The sequence below is a fragment of the Panulirus ornatus genome, chromosome 67 (assembly GCF_036320965.1).
Source record: "Panulirus ornatus isolate Po-2019 chromosome 67, ASM3632096v1, whole genome shotgun sequence".
NCBI lineage: Eukaryota > Metazoa > Arthropoda > Malacostraca > Decapoda > Palinuridae > Panulirus > Panulirus ornatus.
Window position 1 is genome coordinate 450,445 of NC_092290.1, and position 19,810 is coordinate 470,254.

The following is a 19,810-nucleotide window of genomic DNA, read 5'->3' on the forward strand; positions in this document are numbered from 1 at the left end:
GGCCATTTCTTTCGTCTGTTTCCTTGCGCTACCTCGCAAACGCGGGAGGCAGCGACAAAGCAAAAAAAAAAAAAAAAAAAAAATATATATCACTATTCGCCATTTCCCGCATTAGCGAGGTAGCGTTAAGAACAGAGGACTGGGCCTTTGAGGGAATATCCTCACCTGGCCCCCTTCTCTGTTCCTTCTTTGAAAAAAAAAAAAAATATTCATATGGGGGATGCACTTGTAAAATTCAGTCTCGATGATTTCCCTAGACGTAAAAACGAAGCCTTACTTTCCTATAGGTCACCAGAGATTACAACCAAGTCCTTTTCCTTATTTACCTTTTGTACCTCATCATAATTCATACTATATCTTGCAGAGTATGGCGAATAGTATGAAAGAAAGAAAGATCTTGCATAGTGATTTTTTTACTGCGAATATGTAAATTTTGCACTGGTCATTATTACTGTAATGAAAATCTAAATAGGTGACATCAACTGCTTTTATCATACATGATTATATTAAAAACGACATCGGGTAGATTTGTTATACATGAGCGGTTTTGTAGTCTTGACGTTGAGAATCGTTTATTAAGTGCTAGTCCTCCAGATAGTTTAGTCTTATCCTGAAGTATGGATTTTATACGTTTACCAGCAACATATACTACGCTAATTGAACGATAATTTCCGGGCAGTGATTTATTACCATTTTAGGCTATCGGTGTTACATTGGCAAATTTCCATTCCTCTGGAACATTATCTGTAATAAGTGAGTTATTGAAAACAGCAGTCAAAGGTTTATCTATTATATTTTTTGCCTCAGCCCACTGGGATAAACCTTATCAGGGTCTTCAGTTTTATTTACGTTTATTTTCTTGAGCGTTAATAGTGGCAGTATCAGTATTTTTGGTATTGTCAATACTGAGAACACGTTTATTATAGTCGGTATAACATAAGTAAGACCTTGTAACCACATCATGTAGTTCTCAGCGATTATTAAAGTGAAATAAAACAAGACAAAGCTTGTATTACAATTATTCTGGTAAATTTGTATAAAGCAATAAGTTGTAATAAAGCTTTTCTTGTTTCTCCAAATTTCCTGTCATTGCGACTGCGTAGTTTCACGTGGCTGTGACAGTACTTATGGGAATGACAATATAGCCAACAAACGAGCATTAATTACTCATTCCATAGGTCCCGCCCACATACTGACGCTTGGATTTCAAAATTTTTTGGAAATCCATCAGGACGAATTTTCGTTATTGACTACATCATTACGACGCAAACACCATAAGTAATACTGACAGTTCAGAAAATAGTGACAGTAATACTGATCATGTTTACTCTGCCTAAGAATGAATGTAGCGTTAATGACAGGTTGCGCTCGGCCACATTTACTTCCGTTTATGTAAGCAGAGACTTCTGTTACTGATGTTTAATTAACTGATAATCTTGTTCCACATGTAACTAAAGCGTCTTAAGATGTCTAATCCACTTTCACTATGAAATTGATCGTATGGTATTTTGTGGGCTGGAAGCTGTTTGTAGCTTGTAGACAACGAGCAGTCCTATTCTTACATCGTTAATTAGTTGCGTCATTTGCTCCTCGGATGTAAACTCCTTAAAAATGTATGTACAGTTAGGTATGTGTGGCATGTGACAGCATGTTTCGTTTAACCTTTTTCTGTATGACCAATAATCTCTGAACTTCGAGTTCCATGAAATCAGCAAGGACACAAACATATTGAGTGTATATGGCTTTGGAACTATCTGAACTTGAATAAGGTGCTAAATGTGTTTTTTTTGGTTGACGGGCCAATGATCCCCAGTAGTTCATGACATTGAAGCCTAATTATCCAACCAACGATATAATTTTTCATTCCATCGGTAAACATGTGAGCAAGTGATGGAAGTTATTTTTGTACCAGTATAAATAGCTAGAATGTGATTTTTAGATGAATTGAAAATTGATATCATTAGCACGGAATTGATGTTTATTAAGGTAAGGTTAGATGATGTCAACTGGGCTTGGTAATTGTTTTATTAAACTAGCATGGGTAAAAGTCTTCTTATACCAAACAGGTCCAGGAAGTTAGGGGAAGATTTATTTAGGTAGAGCCAGTTTAGGGGCACCACAGAATGAAATTATGAATTTGGAAGAAATATAAATGAAGTCCTTATACTTAGTGCAAGTGATTTGAATTGTGTGCACTTGATCTGGAGCATTACATTCTATGCTGCAATAATAGATTATGAGAATTTTGGGTTTATGATGATTTGGGAAAATTTGGGGTAGAAGAAAGGGAAGTACTTAAAAATCAATAGAGCCTATGAAAATGTTGCCTGACTTTCCCTGTCAGACTATTATCGTTTCATTTGAAAAATATATGAATTGTGTAATTGCTCTATGTTAATGGGAATTTTGCTGAGTGTGTAGAGTATATTTAGTGTTTTTTCAAACAGCTGCAAAGAATCTGTTAGGTGGATGTTAATAAGTGGTGTATTATGAGGGTGATTCAGAACCTTAAGGTAAATCTCTGCCTGCACGTTTGCTTAGGTGAGGTTTTCATTTGTTCTAATTATTTATTCTTGTGTTACACATACTTTTACCTCACATCTAACCTGATCTTCCTGTACAGCAGTTTTCGTTGGGAAAAAATTATAAGAAGTCATGCTTCCCTGGTCAATTACTTTTACTGAGTGTATAGAAGTTGTTGCTATTACTTTACTAGTATTTTTTTTTTTTACACAGGTTCATTTGTGGATTATTGGATTTCTCATGTAGAAGAGTTATGACAGTCATTGAGGTTACTGCAGATGTCTCTGCATAATAACTATTTGATTGATAGAGTTCCAATTCAAGGATACCGTAAAATAACTTATGGATTTGGAAGAAATTCTTAAGAATGGACCCCTTTTAAAGTAATTCAGAAAGATGATATAGGCTGGGAGAGTGTGATTTGGATTTTTTTTTCTGGTCCTAGGGTCACTATAGGAATAAACAGGAGGACCATTAATATATTAATTAGAATATTGTGAGGACAAAACCAAGTGATTAGTAGAGAATTCAAAAAGTTGTGGAGCATTATATTTTGTTGAAAAATATCAAATCAGAATGCATTTGTATTATATCAGAGGAAGTGTGGAGTTACTCTAAAAAGAGGTAATAGACTTTTGAAAATCAGCAGAACATCTGAAAACCTCACCTGACCTCTGAAGCAGTCAAGGTTTATTGTAATGTTTGATATTCAGTAAAAGACTGATTTAGCTCCATGTCAAAACTAGCTTTAGAAAATGGTTACTTATGCTCGTGATGGAATATGTAGTTACATATGATGACAGAAATACCAGTCTGTCTTATCACAGAAATACCAGCCTATCGTATCTTTTGTATTTAATGATATTGAATAAGGTGAAGGTATTACATCAGTGAAACTTCGATTGATGTCTTCAAGTTATGTAAGACAGTATGGGCAATTGAATGTCTAAGCAAAGTCATCTCATTTGTGCTGTATTCATTTTCAGAATTGACTGCAGATTTCTGCATTAGTGAGATAGTGCCAGGAACAAATGAAGAAAGGCCACATCTACTTACATTGATTTTTTAGCTGTCATTTGTGATGCACTGACACCACAGCTCCCTGTCCACAACTAGGCTGCACAGACCTATCCAAGGTTTACCCCTGGAAGCTTAACATACCCTTGTTCAGTCCATTGATAGCAGTGACTTTGACTGACTTTGTTAAGTGCTGGCACCTGGTGAGGTGGAGTGTCCCTGCAAAACATGTCATGTCACTTGTATGGAGGGATTGCATGTTAAATTATATTGTATGAACTCTTGCTGGAGTGTGATTTCACCTTCATGACTTTCATTGCTGGCTGGTGTGGTCATCATATCTATCTATATATTTATATCTTTATATATGTATATATATATATATATATATATATATATATATATATATATATATATATATATATATATATATATATATATGGGAGCGGGGGGACTGGAAATCCTCCCCTCTCACTTTTTTTTTTTTGATTTTCCAAAAGAGGGAACAGAGAAGGGGCCCAGGTGAGGATATTCCCTCAAGGGCCCAGTCCTCTGTTCTCAACGCTACCTCGCTAATGCGGGAAATGGCGAATAGTATAAAAGAAAAAGAAGATATATATATATATATATATATATATATATATATATATATATATATATATATATATATATATATTTTATTGGATTACGTGTTAATTGACAGGCGCGCGAAAGAGAGACTTTTGGATGTTAATGTGCTGAGAGGTGCAACTAGAGGGGTGTCGGATCATTATCTTGTGGAGGCTAAGGTGAAGATTTGTATGGGTTTCCAGAAAAGAAGAGTGAATGTTGGGGTGAAGAGGGTGGTGAGAGTAAGTGAGCTTGGGAAGGAGACTTGTGTGAGGAAGTACCAGGAGAGACTGAGTACAGAATGGAAAAAGGTGAGAACAATGGAAGTAAGGGGAGTGGGGGAGGAATGGGATATATTTAGGGAATCAGTGATGGATTGCACAAAAGATGCTTGTGGCATGAGAATAGTGGGAGGTGGGTTGATTAGAAAGGGTAGTGAGTGGTGGGATGAAGAAGTAAGAGTATTAGTGAAAGAGAAGAGAGAGGCATTTGGACGATTTTTGCAGGGAAAAAATGAAATTGAGTGGGAGACGTATAAAAGAAAGAGACAGGAGGTCAAGAGAAAGGTGCAAGAGGTGAAAAAAGGGCAAATGAGAGTTGGGGTGAGAGAGTATCATTAAATTTTAGGGAGAATAAAAAGATGTTCTGGAAGGAGGTAAATAAAGTGCGTAAGACAAGGGAGCAAATGGGAACTTCAGTGAAGGGCGCAAATGGGGAGGTGATAACAAGTAGTGGTGATGTGAGAAGGAGATGGAGTGAGTATTTTGAAGGTTTGTTGAATGTGTTTGATGATAGAGTGGCAGATATAGGGTTTTGGTCGAGGTGGTGTGCAAAGTGCGAGGGTTAGGGAAAATGATTTGGTAAACAGAGAAGAGGTAGTAAAAGCTTTGCGGAAGATGAAAGCCGGCAAGGCAGCAGGTTTGGATGGTATTGCAGTGGAATTTATTAAAAAAGGGGGTGACCGTATTGTTGACTGGTTGGTAAGGTTATTTAATGTATGTATGATTCATGGTGAGGTGCCTGAGGATTGGCAGAATGTGTGCATAGTGCCATTGTACAAAGGCAAAGGGGATAAGAGTGAGTGCTCAAATTACAGAGGTATAAGTTTGTTGAGTATTCCTTGCAAATTGTATGGGAGGGTATTGATTGAGAGGGTGAAGGCATGTACAGAGCATCAGATTGGGGAAGAGCAGTGTGGTTTCAGAAGTGGTAGAGGATGTGTGGATCAGGTGTTTGCTTTGAAGAATGTATGTGAGAAATACTTAGAAAAGCAAATGGATTTGTATGTAGCATTTATGGATCTGGAGAAGGCATATGATAGAGTTGATAGAGATGCTCTGTGGAAGGTATTAAGAATATATGGTGTGGGAGGCAAGTTGTTAGAAGCAGTGAAAAGTTTTTATCGAGGATGTAAGGCATGTGTACGTGTAGGAAGAGAGGAAAGTGATTAGTTCTCAGTGAATGTAGGTTTGCGGCAGGGGTGTGTGATGTCTCCATGGTTGTTTAATTTGTTTATGGATGGGGTTGTTAGGGAGGTGAATGCAAGAGTTTTGGAAAGAGGGGCAAGTATGAAGTCTGTTGGGGATGAGAGAGCTTGGGAAGTGAGTCAGTTGTTGTTCGCTGATGATACAGCGCTGGTGGCTGATTCATGTGAGAAACTGCAGAAGCTGGTGACTGAGTTTGGTAAAGTGTGTGAAAGAAGAAAGTTAAGAGTAAATGTGAATAAGAGCAAGGTTATTAGGTACAGTAGGGTTGAGGGTCAAGTCAATTAGGAGGTGAGTTTGAATGGAGAAAAACTGGAGGAAGTGAAGTGTTTTAGATATCTGGGAGTGGATCTGGCAGCGCATGGAAACATGGAAGTGGAAGTGGATCATAGGGTGGGGGAGGGGGCGAAAATTCTGGGGGCCTTGAAGAATGTGTGGAAGTCGAGAACATTATCTCGGAAAGCAAAAATGGGTATGTTTGAAGGAATAGTGGTTCCAACAATGTTGTATGGTTGCGAGGCGTGGACTATGGATAGAGTTGTGCGCAGGAGGATGGATGTGCTGGAAATGAGATGTTTGAGGACAATGTGTGGTGTGAGGTGGTTTGATCGAGTAAGTAACGTAAGGGTAAGAGAGATGTGTGGAAATAAAAAGAGCGTGGTTGAGAGAGCAGAAGAGGGTGTTTTGAAATGGTTTGGTCACATGGAGAGAATGAGTGAGGAAAGATTGACCAAGAGGATATATGTGTCGGAGGTGGAGGGAACGAGGAGAAGAGGGAGACCAAATTGGAGGTGGAAAGATGGAGTGAAAAAGATTTTGTGTGATCGGGGCCTGAACATGCAGGAGGGTGAAAGGAGGGCAAGGAATAGAGTGAATTGGAGCGATGTGGTATACCGGGGTTGACGTGCTGTCAGTGGATTGAATCAAGGCATGTGAAGCATCTGGGGTAAACCATGGAAAGCTGTGTAGGTATGTATATTTGCGTATGTGCACGTATGTATATACATGTGTATGGGGGTGGGTTGGGCCATTTCTTTCGTCTGTTTCCTTGCGCTACCTCGCAAACGCGGGAGACAGCGTCAAAGCAAAAAAAAAAAAAAATATATATATATATATATTCTTTCTTTTCTTTCAAACTATTCGCCATTTCCCGCATTAGCGAGGTAGCGTTAAGAACAGAGGACTGGGCCTTTGAGGGAATACCCTCACCTGGCCCAATTCTCTGTTCCTTCTTTTGGAAAAAAAAAAAAAAAAAAAACGAGAGGGGAGGATTTCCAGCCCCCCGCTCCCTCCCCTTTTAGTCGCCTTCTACGACACGCAGGGAATACGTGGGAAGTACTCTTAATCCCCTATCCCCAGGGATAATATATATATATATATATATATATATATATATATATATATATATATATATATATATATATGTATTTTTTTTTTTTTTTTTTATACTTTGTCGCTGTCTCCCGCGTTTGCGAGGTAGCGCAAGGAAACAAACGAAAGGAATGGCCCAACCCCCCCCCCATACACATGTATATACATACGTCCACACACGCAAATATACACACCTACACAGCCTTCCATGGTTTTCCCCAGACGCTTCACATGCCCTGATTCAATCCACTGACAGCACGTCAACCCCGGTATACCACATCGCTCCAATTCACTCTATTCCTTGCCCTCCTTTCACCCTCCTGCATGTTCAGGCCCCGATCACACAAAATCTTTTTCACTCCATCTTTCCACCTCCAATTTGGTCTCCCTCTTCTCCTCGTTCCCTCCACCTCCGACACATATATCCTCTTGGTCAATCTTTCCTCACTCATTCTCTCCATGTGCCCAAACCACTTCAAAACACCCTCCTCTGCTCTCTCAACCACGCTCTTTTTATTTCCACACATCTCTCTTACCCTTACGTTACTCACTCGATCAAACCACCTCACACCACACATTGTCCTCAAACATCTCATTTCCAGCACATCCATCCTCCTGCGCACAACTCTATCCATAGCCCACGCCTCGCAACCATACAACATTGTTGGAACCACTATTCCTTCAAACATACCCATTTTTGCTTTCTGAGATAATGTTCTCGACTTCCACACATTCTTCAAGGCCCCCAGAATTTTCGCCCCCTCCCCCACCCTATGATCCACTTCCGCTTCCATGGTTCCATCCGCTGCCAGATCCACTCCCAGATATCTAAAACACTTCACTTCCTCCAGTTTTTCTCCATTCAAACTCACCTCCCAATTGACTTGACCCTCAATCCTACTGTACCTAATAACCTTGCTCTTATTCACATTTACTCTTAACTTTCTTCTTCCACACACTTTACCAAACTCAGTCACCAGCTTCTGCAGTTTCTCACATGAATCAGCCACCAGCGCTGTATCATCAGCGAACAACAACTGACCCACTACCCAAGCTCTCTCATCCCCAACAGACTTCATACTTGCCCCTCTTTCCAAAACTCTTGCATTTACCTCCCTAACAACCCCATCCATAAACAAATTAAACAACCATGGAGACATCACACACCCCTGCCGCAAACCTACATTCACTGAGAACCAATCACTTTCCTCTCTTCCTACACGTACACATGCCTTACATCCTCGATAAAAACTTTTCACTGCTTCTAACAACTTGCCTCCCACACCATATATTCTTAATACCTTCCACAGAGCATCTCTATCAACTCTATCATATGCCTTCTCCAGATCCATAAATGCTACATACAAATCCATTTGCTTTTCTAAGTATTTCTCACATACATTCTTCAAAGCAAACACCTGATCCACACATCCTCTACCACTTCTGAAACCACACTGCTCTTCCCCAATCTGATGCTCTGTACATGCCTTCACCCTCTCAATCAATACCCTCCCATATAATTTACCAGGAATACTCAACAAACTTATACCTCTGTAATTTGAGCACTCACTCTTATCCCCTTTGCCTTTGTACAATGGCACTATGCACGCATTCCGCCAATCCTCAGGCACCTCACCATGAGTCATACATACATTAAATAACCTTACCAACCAGTCAACAATACAGTCACCCCCTTTTTTAATAAATTCCACTGCAATACCATCCAAACCTGCTGCCTTGCCGGCTTTCATCTTCCGCAAAGCTTTCACTACCTCTTCTCTGTTTACCAAATCATTTTCCCTAACCCTCTCACTTTGCACACCACCTCGACCAAAACACCCTATATCTGCCACTCTATCATCAAACACATTCAACAAACCTTCAAAATACTCACTCCATCTCCTTCTCACATCACCACTACTATATATATATATATATATATATATATATATGTATATATATATATATATATATGTGTGAGGAAGTACCAGGAGAGACTGAGTACAGAATGGAAAAAGGTGAGAACAATGGAAGTAAGGGGAGTGGGGGAGGAATGGGATGTATTTAGGGAATCAGTGATGGATTGCGCAAAAGATGCTTGTGGCATGAGAAGAGTGGGAGGTGGGTTGATTAGAAAGGGTAGTGAGTGGTGGGATGAAGAAGTAAGAGTATTAGTGAAAGAGAAGAGAGAGGCATTTGGACGATTTTTGCAGGGAAAAAATGAAATTGAGTGGGAGATGTATAAAAGAAAGAGACAGGAGGTCAAGAGAAAGGTGCAAGAGGTGAAAAAAAGAGGATTGTTAAGATGTTGAAACTTCTTTTCTTCTAAACATATGCTCCACTTATACAAAGGTTTGATTTGCCTTTATGTGGAGTATTGCTCTTGCATCTGGGGTGGTTTTAGCTCTTCATCTGTAATTACTTGACAGAGTTAAGTAAAAAATGGTCCTACTTAGCAACTCTTCCAGGCTAACCTCATAACTTGACCTACTTGCCCAATACCACAATGTTGGTTCAGTTTTTTCCTCTTTTATAGGTATTACTTTGGGGTTTGCTCTTGAGATCAAGCTACTTGTATGTTTCTGCCAATAGCTAAACCAGGCAATACCTGACAAGCAACTGTGTCTCATGGTTATTGTGTGGCTATTGGCAACTTAAGGGTGGGCTGTTTTGATAGCTGTTTCTTTCCGAAACTTTACCTCGCAACTCTGGAACTCTCTACCCTTTCATTTCTTTCCCAGTAACTGTGATGTGGCACTTTTTAAAAGACAGGGTTTTCATTTCCTCTGAAATTTGTACGTTTCCACATCCCTTCTTTTTACCATTCATTAAGCTCTTTATGTTTCAACTACGGCCTGGCTTTGATGTGGACTTTTGTCTGTGATTGGAGCCTTCAGTATAAAAAAGGAAAATTATAGGCCCAAGGTACAGACAAAATGGTCAGTGCATTGTGTTATGCTGGTGGTACCTCACATCACCATAATGCAATAAACCAAAGCAGGTCACCATATCCTTGTGAATAAGCATCCATTGCACTTTATGATCTATGTTGGTTGAAGGGGTGATTCTTATGGATATACTCTATTGTTAGGGTAAAACATTATTTTAGCCTATCACTGAGCTAGTGCTCTCTTGGTTGAAGATATATATTTTTTTATTCTTTAAAACATACATTTTGAATTGTGGATTGTAAATGTTAATTGTTGATTGAGACACTAAGGAGGAATATAATAATAATGTGTTCTTGTGTAACAGAGAAACCTGTATAGGATATCTGGATTCACTCATTACCCTTAGTAGGCCCTTCCTTACACCAGGAAATTCAGTGATATAATGGCTGTATTACACAACTAAGAAAAAAATCACAACTCTTAATTTGAAATATTCTCATCTCTCAGACCAAAATATGTTGGGTATGATGAAAGATCATTCCATGATTTGATTTCAGTGATAAAAAAGACAGAAATTCTAAGATTTATGTAGTTATCTGATGATTGTTTAGCTAAGACTTAACTGTGTGATTATATCAATTTTGTGGTTGTATCAATTTTGAACATTCAGAAATTCATTAGACTAGGTAAGATTTTCTTTAGTATTCATTTGTAGTGGCTGTATCCTTAGCCCTTACTCATAATTTTTTACTAGTCTTTTGTTGCTTATCTATAATATACAAAGATTGATTTTTATTATGTATTTATCTCTATTTTTCTTTCTTTTTTCAGTACAAATATGCCAAGAGAAGGTGGTGAAAAGTCCTCTTATTTCCTAAGAAAGGAATCACGCTATCAATGCTGGGACTCCCGAGACAAATACTGGGAATGTCTTGACTCAAGAGGTAAGGTCTGTAGAAAGGAGGTATGAGAACAAAAAGCTTTACTGATTTTGATACTTCCTTAGCAGTATTTCATTTTTCACCTCCTGATAGGATCTGATAGGATATACTCTCAGGGTTACATTTTCATTGCTACCATGTTATATGAGGCTGGCTGATGTTTATTCACAGAGCCTCTGAACCGAAGCATTAATATGCCCATGCCCATAACTTCATGGGCACAGAGTTGCAGGTAGTGCCAGCAAGCAACCATCCAGCATCTCACACTTTTTCATGCTGCTTTGTGGTATTTTTTACCTTGGTTCTCATGAAATTGCTGTTTTTGAAGTGTGACTTTTCAGATTGAAAGTACTTGGTAAAGTTTCAGGTCATTAGTGTAAAGCTTAGTTTAAACTCTATTAGCAAGCTTGCTTGTGTGATTAACTTTTGGGATTTTAACCCTTGAATTGCTATAATCATGAACTGATAATCCATGGTTCATTGTGATTAACTTTTGGGATTTTAACCCTTAAATTGCAATGATCATGAACTGAAAATCCATGGTTCATTGCTAATATTATCACTTGATGCTATAATAGTCCATCCTTTTGTAACTATCAATACGTGTTTGATTCACACTTATCCATAGATCTCATAAGCATTTGTGTGCCATAACTGGAGAAAATATTACATGCCTTATTAATCCATATGTATTATTATTATTATAAAAGGTGTATGTTATATAAGTTCCCAGTGTCTCTTCCCAAATAGAATGCCAATAATGAAAATTTTATTAGTTTTAGGAATCAGAAATGATTACTGTCATTGCTCATATTATGGTGATGAGGAAATTGTTAGTATTATGTGATGTGATGATTATTTGTTCATTTGTTCTGGTAAAATAAAGTTGCATTTAAGTAAATACCAGGGGTCCCCAGATTACAAACGGTAAGGTTCCTAGACCCTGTTTGTAAGGCAGTCTGTTGGTAAGTAGGAAAATATAAAGAAATGCTTGAAGTTAAAGTATCTCCTTATATCTGTCTGTACCTGCATTTCTCATTGCCCGTAATTATTGCAAATACGTTATTTGAGCTAGAATGTTCCTTTACTCAAAGGAAGTTAAACAACCTTTCCTCGTTATCCACCGATAGGTCTTTCTGGTCTCTCTCTTCAGGCATAGCTAACAACTTGTCACTTTACCTTTCCTTCACTTTTCTGTCCAGATAGCACTGTAGTTGTTTTCACTCATAGACAAAACAACTTTCTCTGGTTTTATTTTCTCCTCTACCTTGGATGACTAATATTCTTTCACCCACTGATGCTCCTCTTACTAATCCTCAGCCCCTCTCTGTAATTTCTTTTCGGACTGCCTGAAAAGCACTTCTTTCTCTGGACACAAGCAGAGCATATGGTTCTGATGGCAACCATCCTGTGTATTGAAAGAGTGTGCCTCTGAATGTGCACCTGGGCTTGCTCATCTGTTTTGTTTCTGTTTAAGAACAGGATTTTTCTTTCTTGGAAGCATGCATTGGTACATTCCATCCTTAAGAAGAGTGACTATATGTCTATCATCCTGTTGCTGTGGCATCTACCATTTCCAGAGTCTTTTAATCCCTCCTCAACTCCCATATCCTTAAACATCTTGAATCTCAGTGTCTTCTCTCTGATCACTAATATGGCTTCCATAAGGCAAGAGCCACTGGTGGTATTCTTTCCTATCTTGATAGTGTCTGTCATTATCCCTGAAAGATTTTGGGGAATCCTGTGTAGTTGCCCTTGACATACCCAAAGCTTTTGATAGTGTTTAGCATTGGGGTCTCATCTCTAAGCTCCCTTCTTTTGGATTCCCTCCCTACTATTCTCCCCCATCTTTAGCTTCCTCTTTGGCTGATCTATCTCCATGGTTGTTAATGGATCACCCTTCCCCCCTTTCTCCATCAACAGCTGTGTTCCTCTTGGTTCCGTGGTAACCCATGACACTTTTTCTCCTTCTTATCAGCAGTTTCCTCTTCCACAAATAACCAAATGCATTGATTCACTGACAGTTCAACCCTGTATTCCTATACATCTTACAATTATGCTCCTTCTTTCACATGAAATGTATCTTGTATTGATACAACTTCCTCAATGAACTCAGACTTGGACAAGATATCTTTGTAGGGTGGACAAAATCTGATAAAATAAACTTAGACTTGAACAAGATTTCTCTTTGGGGTTGACAAAATCTGATTAAATTTACTACCTCAAAGACCTAAGTTTTATCTATGTCTCTTTTGAAAACTACTCACAACTTTCCTCTTTACTTTGATGATTCTGTAATTCCACCTTTGACTCAGTGAGCATACTTGATAGTACTGTAACATCCACTGTTTCTTGGAAACCCCACATTATAGAAATAGCTAAGTCTGCCTCTAAGAAACTTGGAGTTCTGTTGAGGTGTCAATTTTTTCTTTTGAACTGTACTCTGTTTATACGAAGGATTGATATATCCTTGTATGGAGTACTGCTCTCACTTCTGAGATGGTTCTACCTATGCATCCTTACTTTGGAAAGTTGAGTCAAAAGCAGTCTGACTCATAAACTCTCCAAGGCTAACTTCTAAACTTGACCTGCTTGCCGTACGCTGCAATGCTGGTTCTTTTTCCCACTTCTATGGGCATTACATTGGTTTTGGCTCCTGAGAGCTGGTTGCTTGTGTGCCCCCACCACTAGTTAGACCATGCAACACTTGGCTAGCTGCTGCATCACATGATTAGTATGTTGCTGTTAGCAACTCACCAGTGGGCCGTTTTGATAGCCGTTTCTTTCCCTACATCTTGAAGCTCTGGAACTCTCTCTCCACATGTCTTTCCCAACAACTATGACCTGCACATTTTAAAAGAGACGTTTTTCACTTTCTCCAAAATTCGTAAATGCTCTCTCATCTCTTGTCTCATCTCTTGTTTTCCCTTTAATAATCCTTTCTGTATTTCAAATAAGGCCTAGCTTGGATGTGGACTTTTGTCTGTGACTGGAGCCTTTATCAAAAAAAAAGCTAACATAAAAAAAGTGTTTTAGATATCTGGGAGTGGATCTGGCAGCGGATGGAACCATGGAAGCGGAAGTGGATCATAGGGTGGGGGAGGGGGCGAAAATTCTGGGAGCCTTGAAGAATGTGTGGAAGTCGAGAACATTATCTCGGAAAGCAAAAATGGGTATGTTTGAAGGAATAGTGGTTCCAACAATGTTGTATGGTTGCGAGGTGTGGGCTATGGATAGAGTTGTGCGCAGGAGGATGGATGTGCTGGAAATGAGATGTTTGAGGACAATGTGTGGTGTGAGGTGGTTTGATCGAGTAAGTAACGTAAGGGTAAGAGAGATGTGTGGAAATAAAAAGAGCGTGGTTGAGAGAGCAGAAGAGGGTGTTTTGAAATGGTTCGAGCGCTTGGAGAGAATGAGTGAGGAAAGATTGACCAAGAGAATATATGTGTCGGAGGTGGAGGGAACGAGGAGAAGAGGGAGACCAAATTGGAGGTGGAAAGATGGAGTGAAAAAGATTTTGTGTGATCGGGGCCTGAACATGCAGGAGGGGGAAAGGAGGGCAAGGAATAGAGTGAATTGGAGCGATGTGGTACACCGGGGTTGACGTGCTGTCAGTGGATTGAATCAAGGCATGTGAAGCGTCTGGGGTAAACCATGGAAAGCTGTGTAGGTATGTATATTTGCGTGTGTGGACGTATGTGTATACATGTGTATGGGGGTGGGTTGGGCCATTTCTTTCGTCTGTTTCCTTGCGCTACCTCGCAAACGCGGGAGACAGCAGCAGAAAAAAAAAAAAGAAATAAAAGTAATGCATTAGCAATTGTATTTTGAAGTTATTATAGTTAATAGAACATCATATTAAGCAACAATTAATGAAAAAAGATAAAGTTAAGCAATTTGTCCATTTGAGGAACTGACTATGTCAGATTAGGAATTAAATGTAGTTTTTTATATTCCCCCCTTTTAGAAAGTTAAAATACAAGGAGGGGAGGGTTTCTAGTATTCTTTTTCCCTTATCCCCTATCCCCATGGGAATAAATAAAGGCAGACAGTATGAATTATGTACATATGTATATATGTATATGTCTGTGTGTGTATATATGTGTATACATTGAGATGTATTTTTTTTTTTTATTTTGCTTTGTTGCTGTCTCCCGCGTTTGCGAGGTAGCGCAAGGAAACAGACGAAAGAAATGGCCCAACCCACCCCCATACACAATGTATATACATACACGTCCACACACACAAATATACATACCTATACATCTCAATGTACACATATATATACACACACAGACACATACATATATACCCATGCACACAATTCACACTGTCTGCCTTTATTCATTCCCATCGCCACCTCGCCACACATGGAATACCATCCCCCTCCCCCCTCATGTGTGCGAGGTAGCACTAGGAAAAGACAACAAAGGCCCCATTCGTTCACACTCAGTCTCTAGCTGTCATGCAATATTGCCCGAAATCACAGCTCCCTTTCCACATCCAGGCCCCACACAACTTTCCATGGTTTACCCCAGACGCTTCACATGCCCTCATTCAATCCACTGACAGCACATCAACCCCGGTATACCACATCAATCCAATTCACTCTATTCCTTGCCCTCCTTTCACCCTCCTGCATATTCAGGCCCCGATCACACAAAATCTTTTTCACTCCATCTTTCCACCTCCAATTTGGTCTCCCACTTCTCCTCGTTCCTTCCACCTCCGACACATATATCCTCTTGGTCAATCTTTCCTCACTCATTCTCTCCATGTGCCCAAACCATTTCAAAACACCCTCTTCTGCTCTCTCAACCACTCTCTTTTTATTTCCACACATCTCTCTTACCCTTACATTACTTACTCGATCAAACCACCTCACACCACACATTGTCCTCAAACATCTCATTTCCAGCACATCCACCCTCCTGCGCACAACTCTATCCATAGCCCATGCCTCGCAACCACACAACATTGTTGGAACCACTATTCCTTCAAACATACCCATTTTTGCTTTCGGAGATAATGTTCTCGACTTCCACACATTCTTCAAGGCGCCCAGGATTTTCGCCCCCTCCCCCACCCTATGATTCACTTCCGCTTCCATGGTTCCATCCGCTGCCAGATCCACTCTCAGATATCTACAACACTTTACTTCCTCCAGTTTTTCTCCATTCAAACTTACCTCCCAATTGACTTGACCCTCAACCCTACTGTACCTAATAACCTTGCTCTTATTCACATTTACTCTTAACTTTCTTCTTTCACACACTTTACCAAACTCAGTCAGCAGCTTCTGCAGTTTCTCACATGAATCATCCACCAGCGCTGTATCATCAGCGAACAACAACTGACTCACTTCCCAAGCTCCCTCATCCACAACAGACTTCATACTTGCCCCTCTTTCCAAAACTCTTGCATTCACCTCCCTAACAACCCCATCATAAACAAATTAAACAACCATGGAGACATCACACACCCCTGCCACAAACCTACATTCACTGAGAACCAATCACTTTCCTCTCTTCCTACACGTACACATGCCTTACATCCTCGATAAAAACTTTTCACTGCTTCTAACAACTTTCCTCCCACACCATATATTCTTAATACCTTCCACAGAGCATCTCTGTCAACTCTATCATATGCCTTCTCCAGATCCATAAATGCTACATACAAATCCATTTGCTTTTCTAAGTATTTCTCACATACATTCTTCAAAGCAAACACCTGATCCACACATCCTCTACCACTTCTGAAACCACACTGCTCTTCCCCAATCTGATGCTCTGTACATGCTTTCACCCTCTCAATCAATACCCTCCCATATAATTTACCAGGAATACTCAACAAACTTATACCTCTGTAATTTGAGCACTCACTCTTATCCCCTTTGCCTTTGTACAATGGCACTATGCACGCATTCCGCCAATCCTCAGGCACCTCACCATGAGTCATACATACATTAAATAACCTTACCAACCAGTCAACAATACAGTCACCCCCTTTTTTAATAAATTCCACTGCAATACCATCCAAACCCGCTGCCTTGCCGGCTTTCATCTTCCGCAAAGCTTTTACTACCTCTTCTCTGTTTACCAAATCATTTTCCCTAACCCTATCACTTTGCACACCACCTCGACCAAAACACCCTATATCTGCCACTCTATCATCAAACACATTCAACAAACCTTCAAAATACTCACTCCGTCTCCTTCTCACATCACCACTACTTGTTATCACCTCCCCATTTGCGCCCTTCACTGAAGTTCCCATTTGCTCCCTTGTCTTACCCACTTTATTTACCTCCTTCCAGAACATCTTTTTATTCTCCCTAAAATTTAATGATACTCTCTCACCCCAACTCTCATTTGCCCTTTTTTTCACCTCTTGCACCTTTCTCTTGACCTCCTGTCTCTTTCTTTTATACGTCTCCCACTCAATTGCATTTTTTCCCAGCAAAAATTGTCCAAATGCCTCTCTCTTCTCTTTCACTAATACTCTTACTTCTTCATCCCACCACTCAGTACCCTTTCTAATCAACCCACCTCCCACTCTTCTCATGCCACAAGCATCTTTGGCGCAATCCATCACTGATTTCCTAAATACATCCCATTCCTCCCCCACTCCCCTTACAGAAGAAGGAGTCACGCGGGGAGTGCTCATCCTCCTCGAAGGCTCAGATTGGGGTGCCTAAATGTGTGTGGATGTAACCAAGATGTGAAAAAAGGAGAGATAGGTAGTATGTTTGAGGAAAGGAACCTGGATGTTTTGGCTCTGAGTGAAACGAAGCTCAAGGGTAAAGGGGAAGAGTGGTTTGGGAATGTCTTGGGAGTAAAGTCAGGGGTTAGTGAGAGGACAAGAGCAAGGGAAGGAGTAGCAGTACTCCTGAAACAGGAGTTGTGGGAGTATGTGATAGAATGTAAGAAAGTAAATTCTTGATTAATATGGGTAAAACTGAAAGTTGATGGAGAGAGAGATGGGTGATTATTGGTGCATATGCACCTGGGCATGAGAAGAAAGATCATGAGAGGCAAGTGTTTTGGGAGCAGCTGAATGAGTGTGTTAGTGGTTTTGATGCACGAGACCGGGTTATAGTGATGGGTGATTTAAATGCAAAGGTGAGTAATGTGGCAGTTGAGGGAATAATTGGTATACATGGGGTGTTCAGTGTTGTAAATGGAAATGGTGAAGAGCTTGTAGATTTATGTGCTGAAAAAGGACTGATGATTGGGAATACCTGGTTTAAAAAGCGAGATATACATAAGTATACTTATGTAAGTAGGAGAGATGGCCAGAGAGCGTTATTGGATTACGTGTTAATTGACAGGCGCGCGAAAGAGTGACTTTTGGATGTTAATGTGCTGAGAGGTGCAACTGGAGGGATGTCTGATCATTATCTTGTGGAGGCTAAGGTGAAGATTTGTATGGGTTTTCAGAAAAGAAGAGTGAATGTTGGGGTGAAGAGGGTGGTGAGAGTAAGTGAGCTTGGGAAGGAGACTTGTGTGAGGAAGTACCAGGAGAGACTGAGTACAGAATGGAAAAAGGTGAGAACAATAAGACTGATATAATTGAATTTTTCTTTTTTCTTTTTTGCAGTTGAATTACAGTACGTAGTTTTGCAGTAGAGCTGCTAACTGTATAGAATCATGAAGTGATGTTTTTTCAGTTACTAGGTGTCTTTCAAAGGTTGTGAGTGTTCAGCTTTAGCTAATCTTTGGAATTTGGCTTATGACAAGGGTTTTTGAGAACATCCCTCATTTAATGGTAATAAAGTTAATTTGTTTAGCTTAGTGCAGTTTTTCTATATGACCTTTAGCATAAGAGCATTTAACAAAATGTAAACTTAGGACTATTTATATTAAACTACCTTAAGGAGATTCAATTTTTTTTCTATCTTGTTCGTTCTTAAATGGTAACTTAGGGTAATATTTAGTTGGGTAAGTGACTGCAGATATCAGACTCAGTCCATCTGCTTTATGGTGTCATGCATGACGTACCTCCACTACATTAAAGAGTTGAGGTAGTGTTGATGGTCTTGTGATTCCCTCTGGCTTAGTTTCCACTTTGGCAAATGTTATGATGCAACTACTTTCTCGTACAGCTGTCTGCCATCATATGAGCACTACCGTGTAAAAAGTAAGAGATAGTAGATGTACAGCATAATGGAACTCAAACATTTATAAGTGTTTCCAATGATGTATTGTGGCACTTCAGACTTCCTAGTGAACAGTTTTGTTGATGCCTGTTACAACTGTGTAGCAGGCCAAGGGCAGGCAGGAGCTAAGGTGTAACATGTGAAAGTTTTGTAACTGAATGATGAATGATAAAGAGGTAACATTGGAGAGACAGAGATGGACTGGGAGTACATCACATCACAGGCTCAGGCAGCAGTTCATCCCTGGCTTAAGGCAACAGGGTGTTCATGGTTCCTTTTATCTTTTTGCTGTCATGACATTCATAGCGTGCAGGTTGCATGTAAATGTGTACAAGTGTAAATGTTTACAACACCAGCCTGATTGTTCAGAATTTTTTGCTTACCTGCTTGACTCTAATAATTGTGAGCGAGTGTTGGGGTAAATCTTTTATTTAGTATTTATGAGAGATTAGTATAAGGGTTAAAGGGCATGTAACCAGTGTGTAATTTGAATTATAGTGTATGTATTAGTGTGGGTTATGATCATTGTCTACTCACCTAGAAAGCCTTCAGTTGTAAAGAAAATGGTAAAGTTTGTAATATAAAGTCTTAGAGTAAGGAAAAACTAATGTATTCTAGAGAATACCTATGGGATGTTTCACACACAAAGGTATATTTCAATACCTGGTGATTTGTGGACAGCTAGTGTAGGAAGACCTGGTGTTCTCCATATGTGAGGAGATAGAACATGAATTCCTACAGACAGATAAAGGCTGCTTAAAAACTACAAGAAGATATACCAATGGATGGCTAGGAGCTTTTCATGGAACCCAG

At 39.7% G+C, this 19,810-nt stretch overlaps 2 protein-coding genes across 26 annotated transcripts in view; one reads left to right on the plus strand and one right to left on the minus strand.

Annotated features, from left to right (window-relative positions):
* The window catches only part of LOC139747051 (uncharacterized), a 1,040,326-nt gene that overhangs the window by 106,449 nt on the left and 914,067 nt on the right, over positions 1-19,810 (minus strand). The window lies entirely within an intron of this gene.
* Positions 1-19,810, plus strand: part of LOC139747055 (uncharacterized) — a 236,301-nt gene that overhangs the window by 67,013 nt on the left and 149,478 nt on the right. For 3 of the 7 annotated variants that reach the window (XM_071658839.1, XM_071658841.1, XM_071658838.1), the window contains exon 5: positions 10,727-10,839. In XM_071658839.1, the coding sequence (XP_071514940.1) occupies positions 10,727-10,773 (47 nt within the window). In that variant the 3' untranslated portion in view covers positions 10,774-10,839. Of the gene's footprint in view, positions 1-3,509; positions 3,831-10,726; positions 10,840-19,810 lie in introns of those variants that run through there. The other 4 variants (XM_071658835.1, XM_071658836.1, XM_071658837.1 and 1 more) reach the window with 2 other exon arrangements.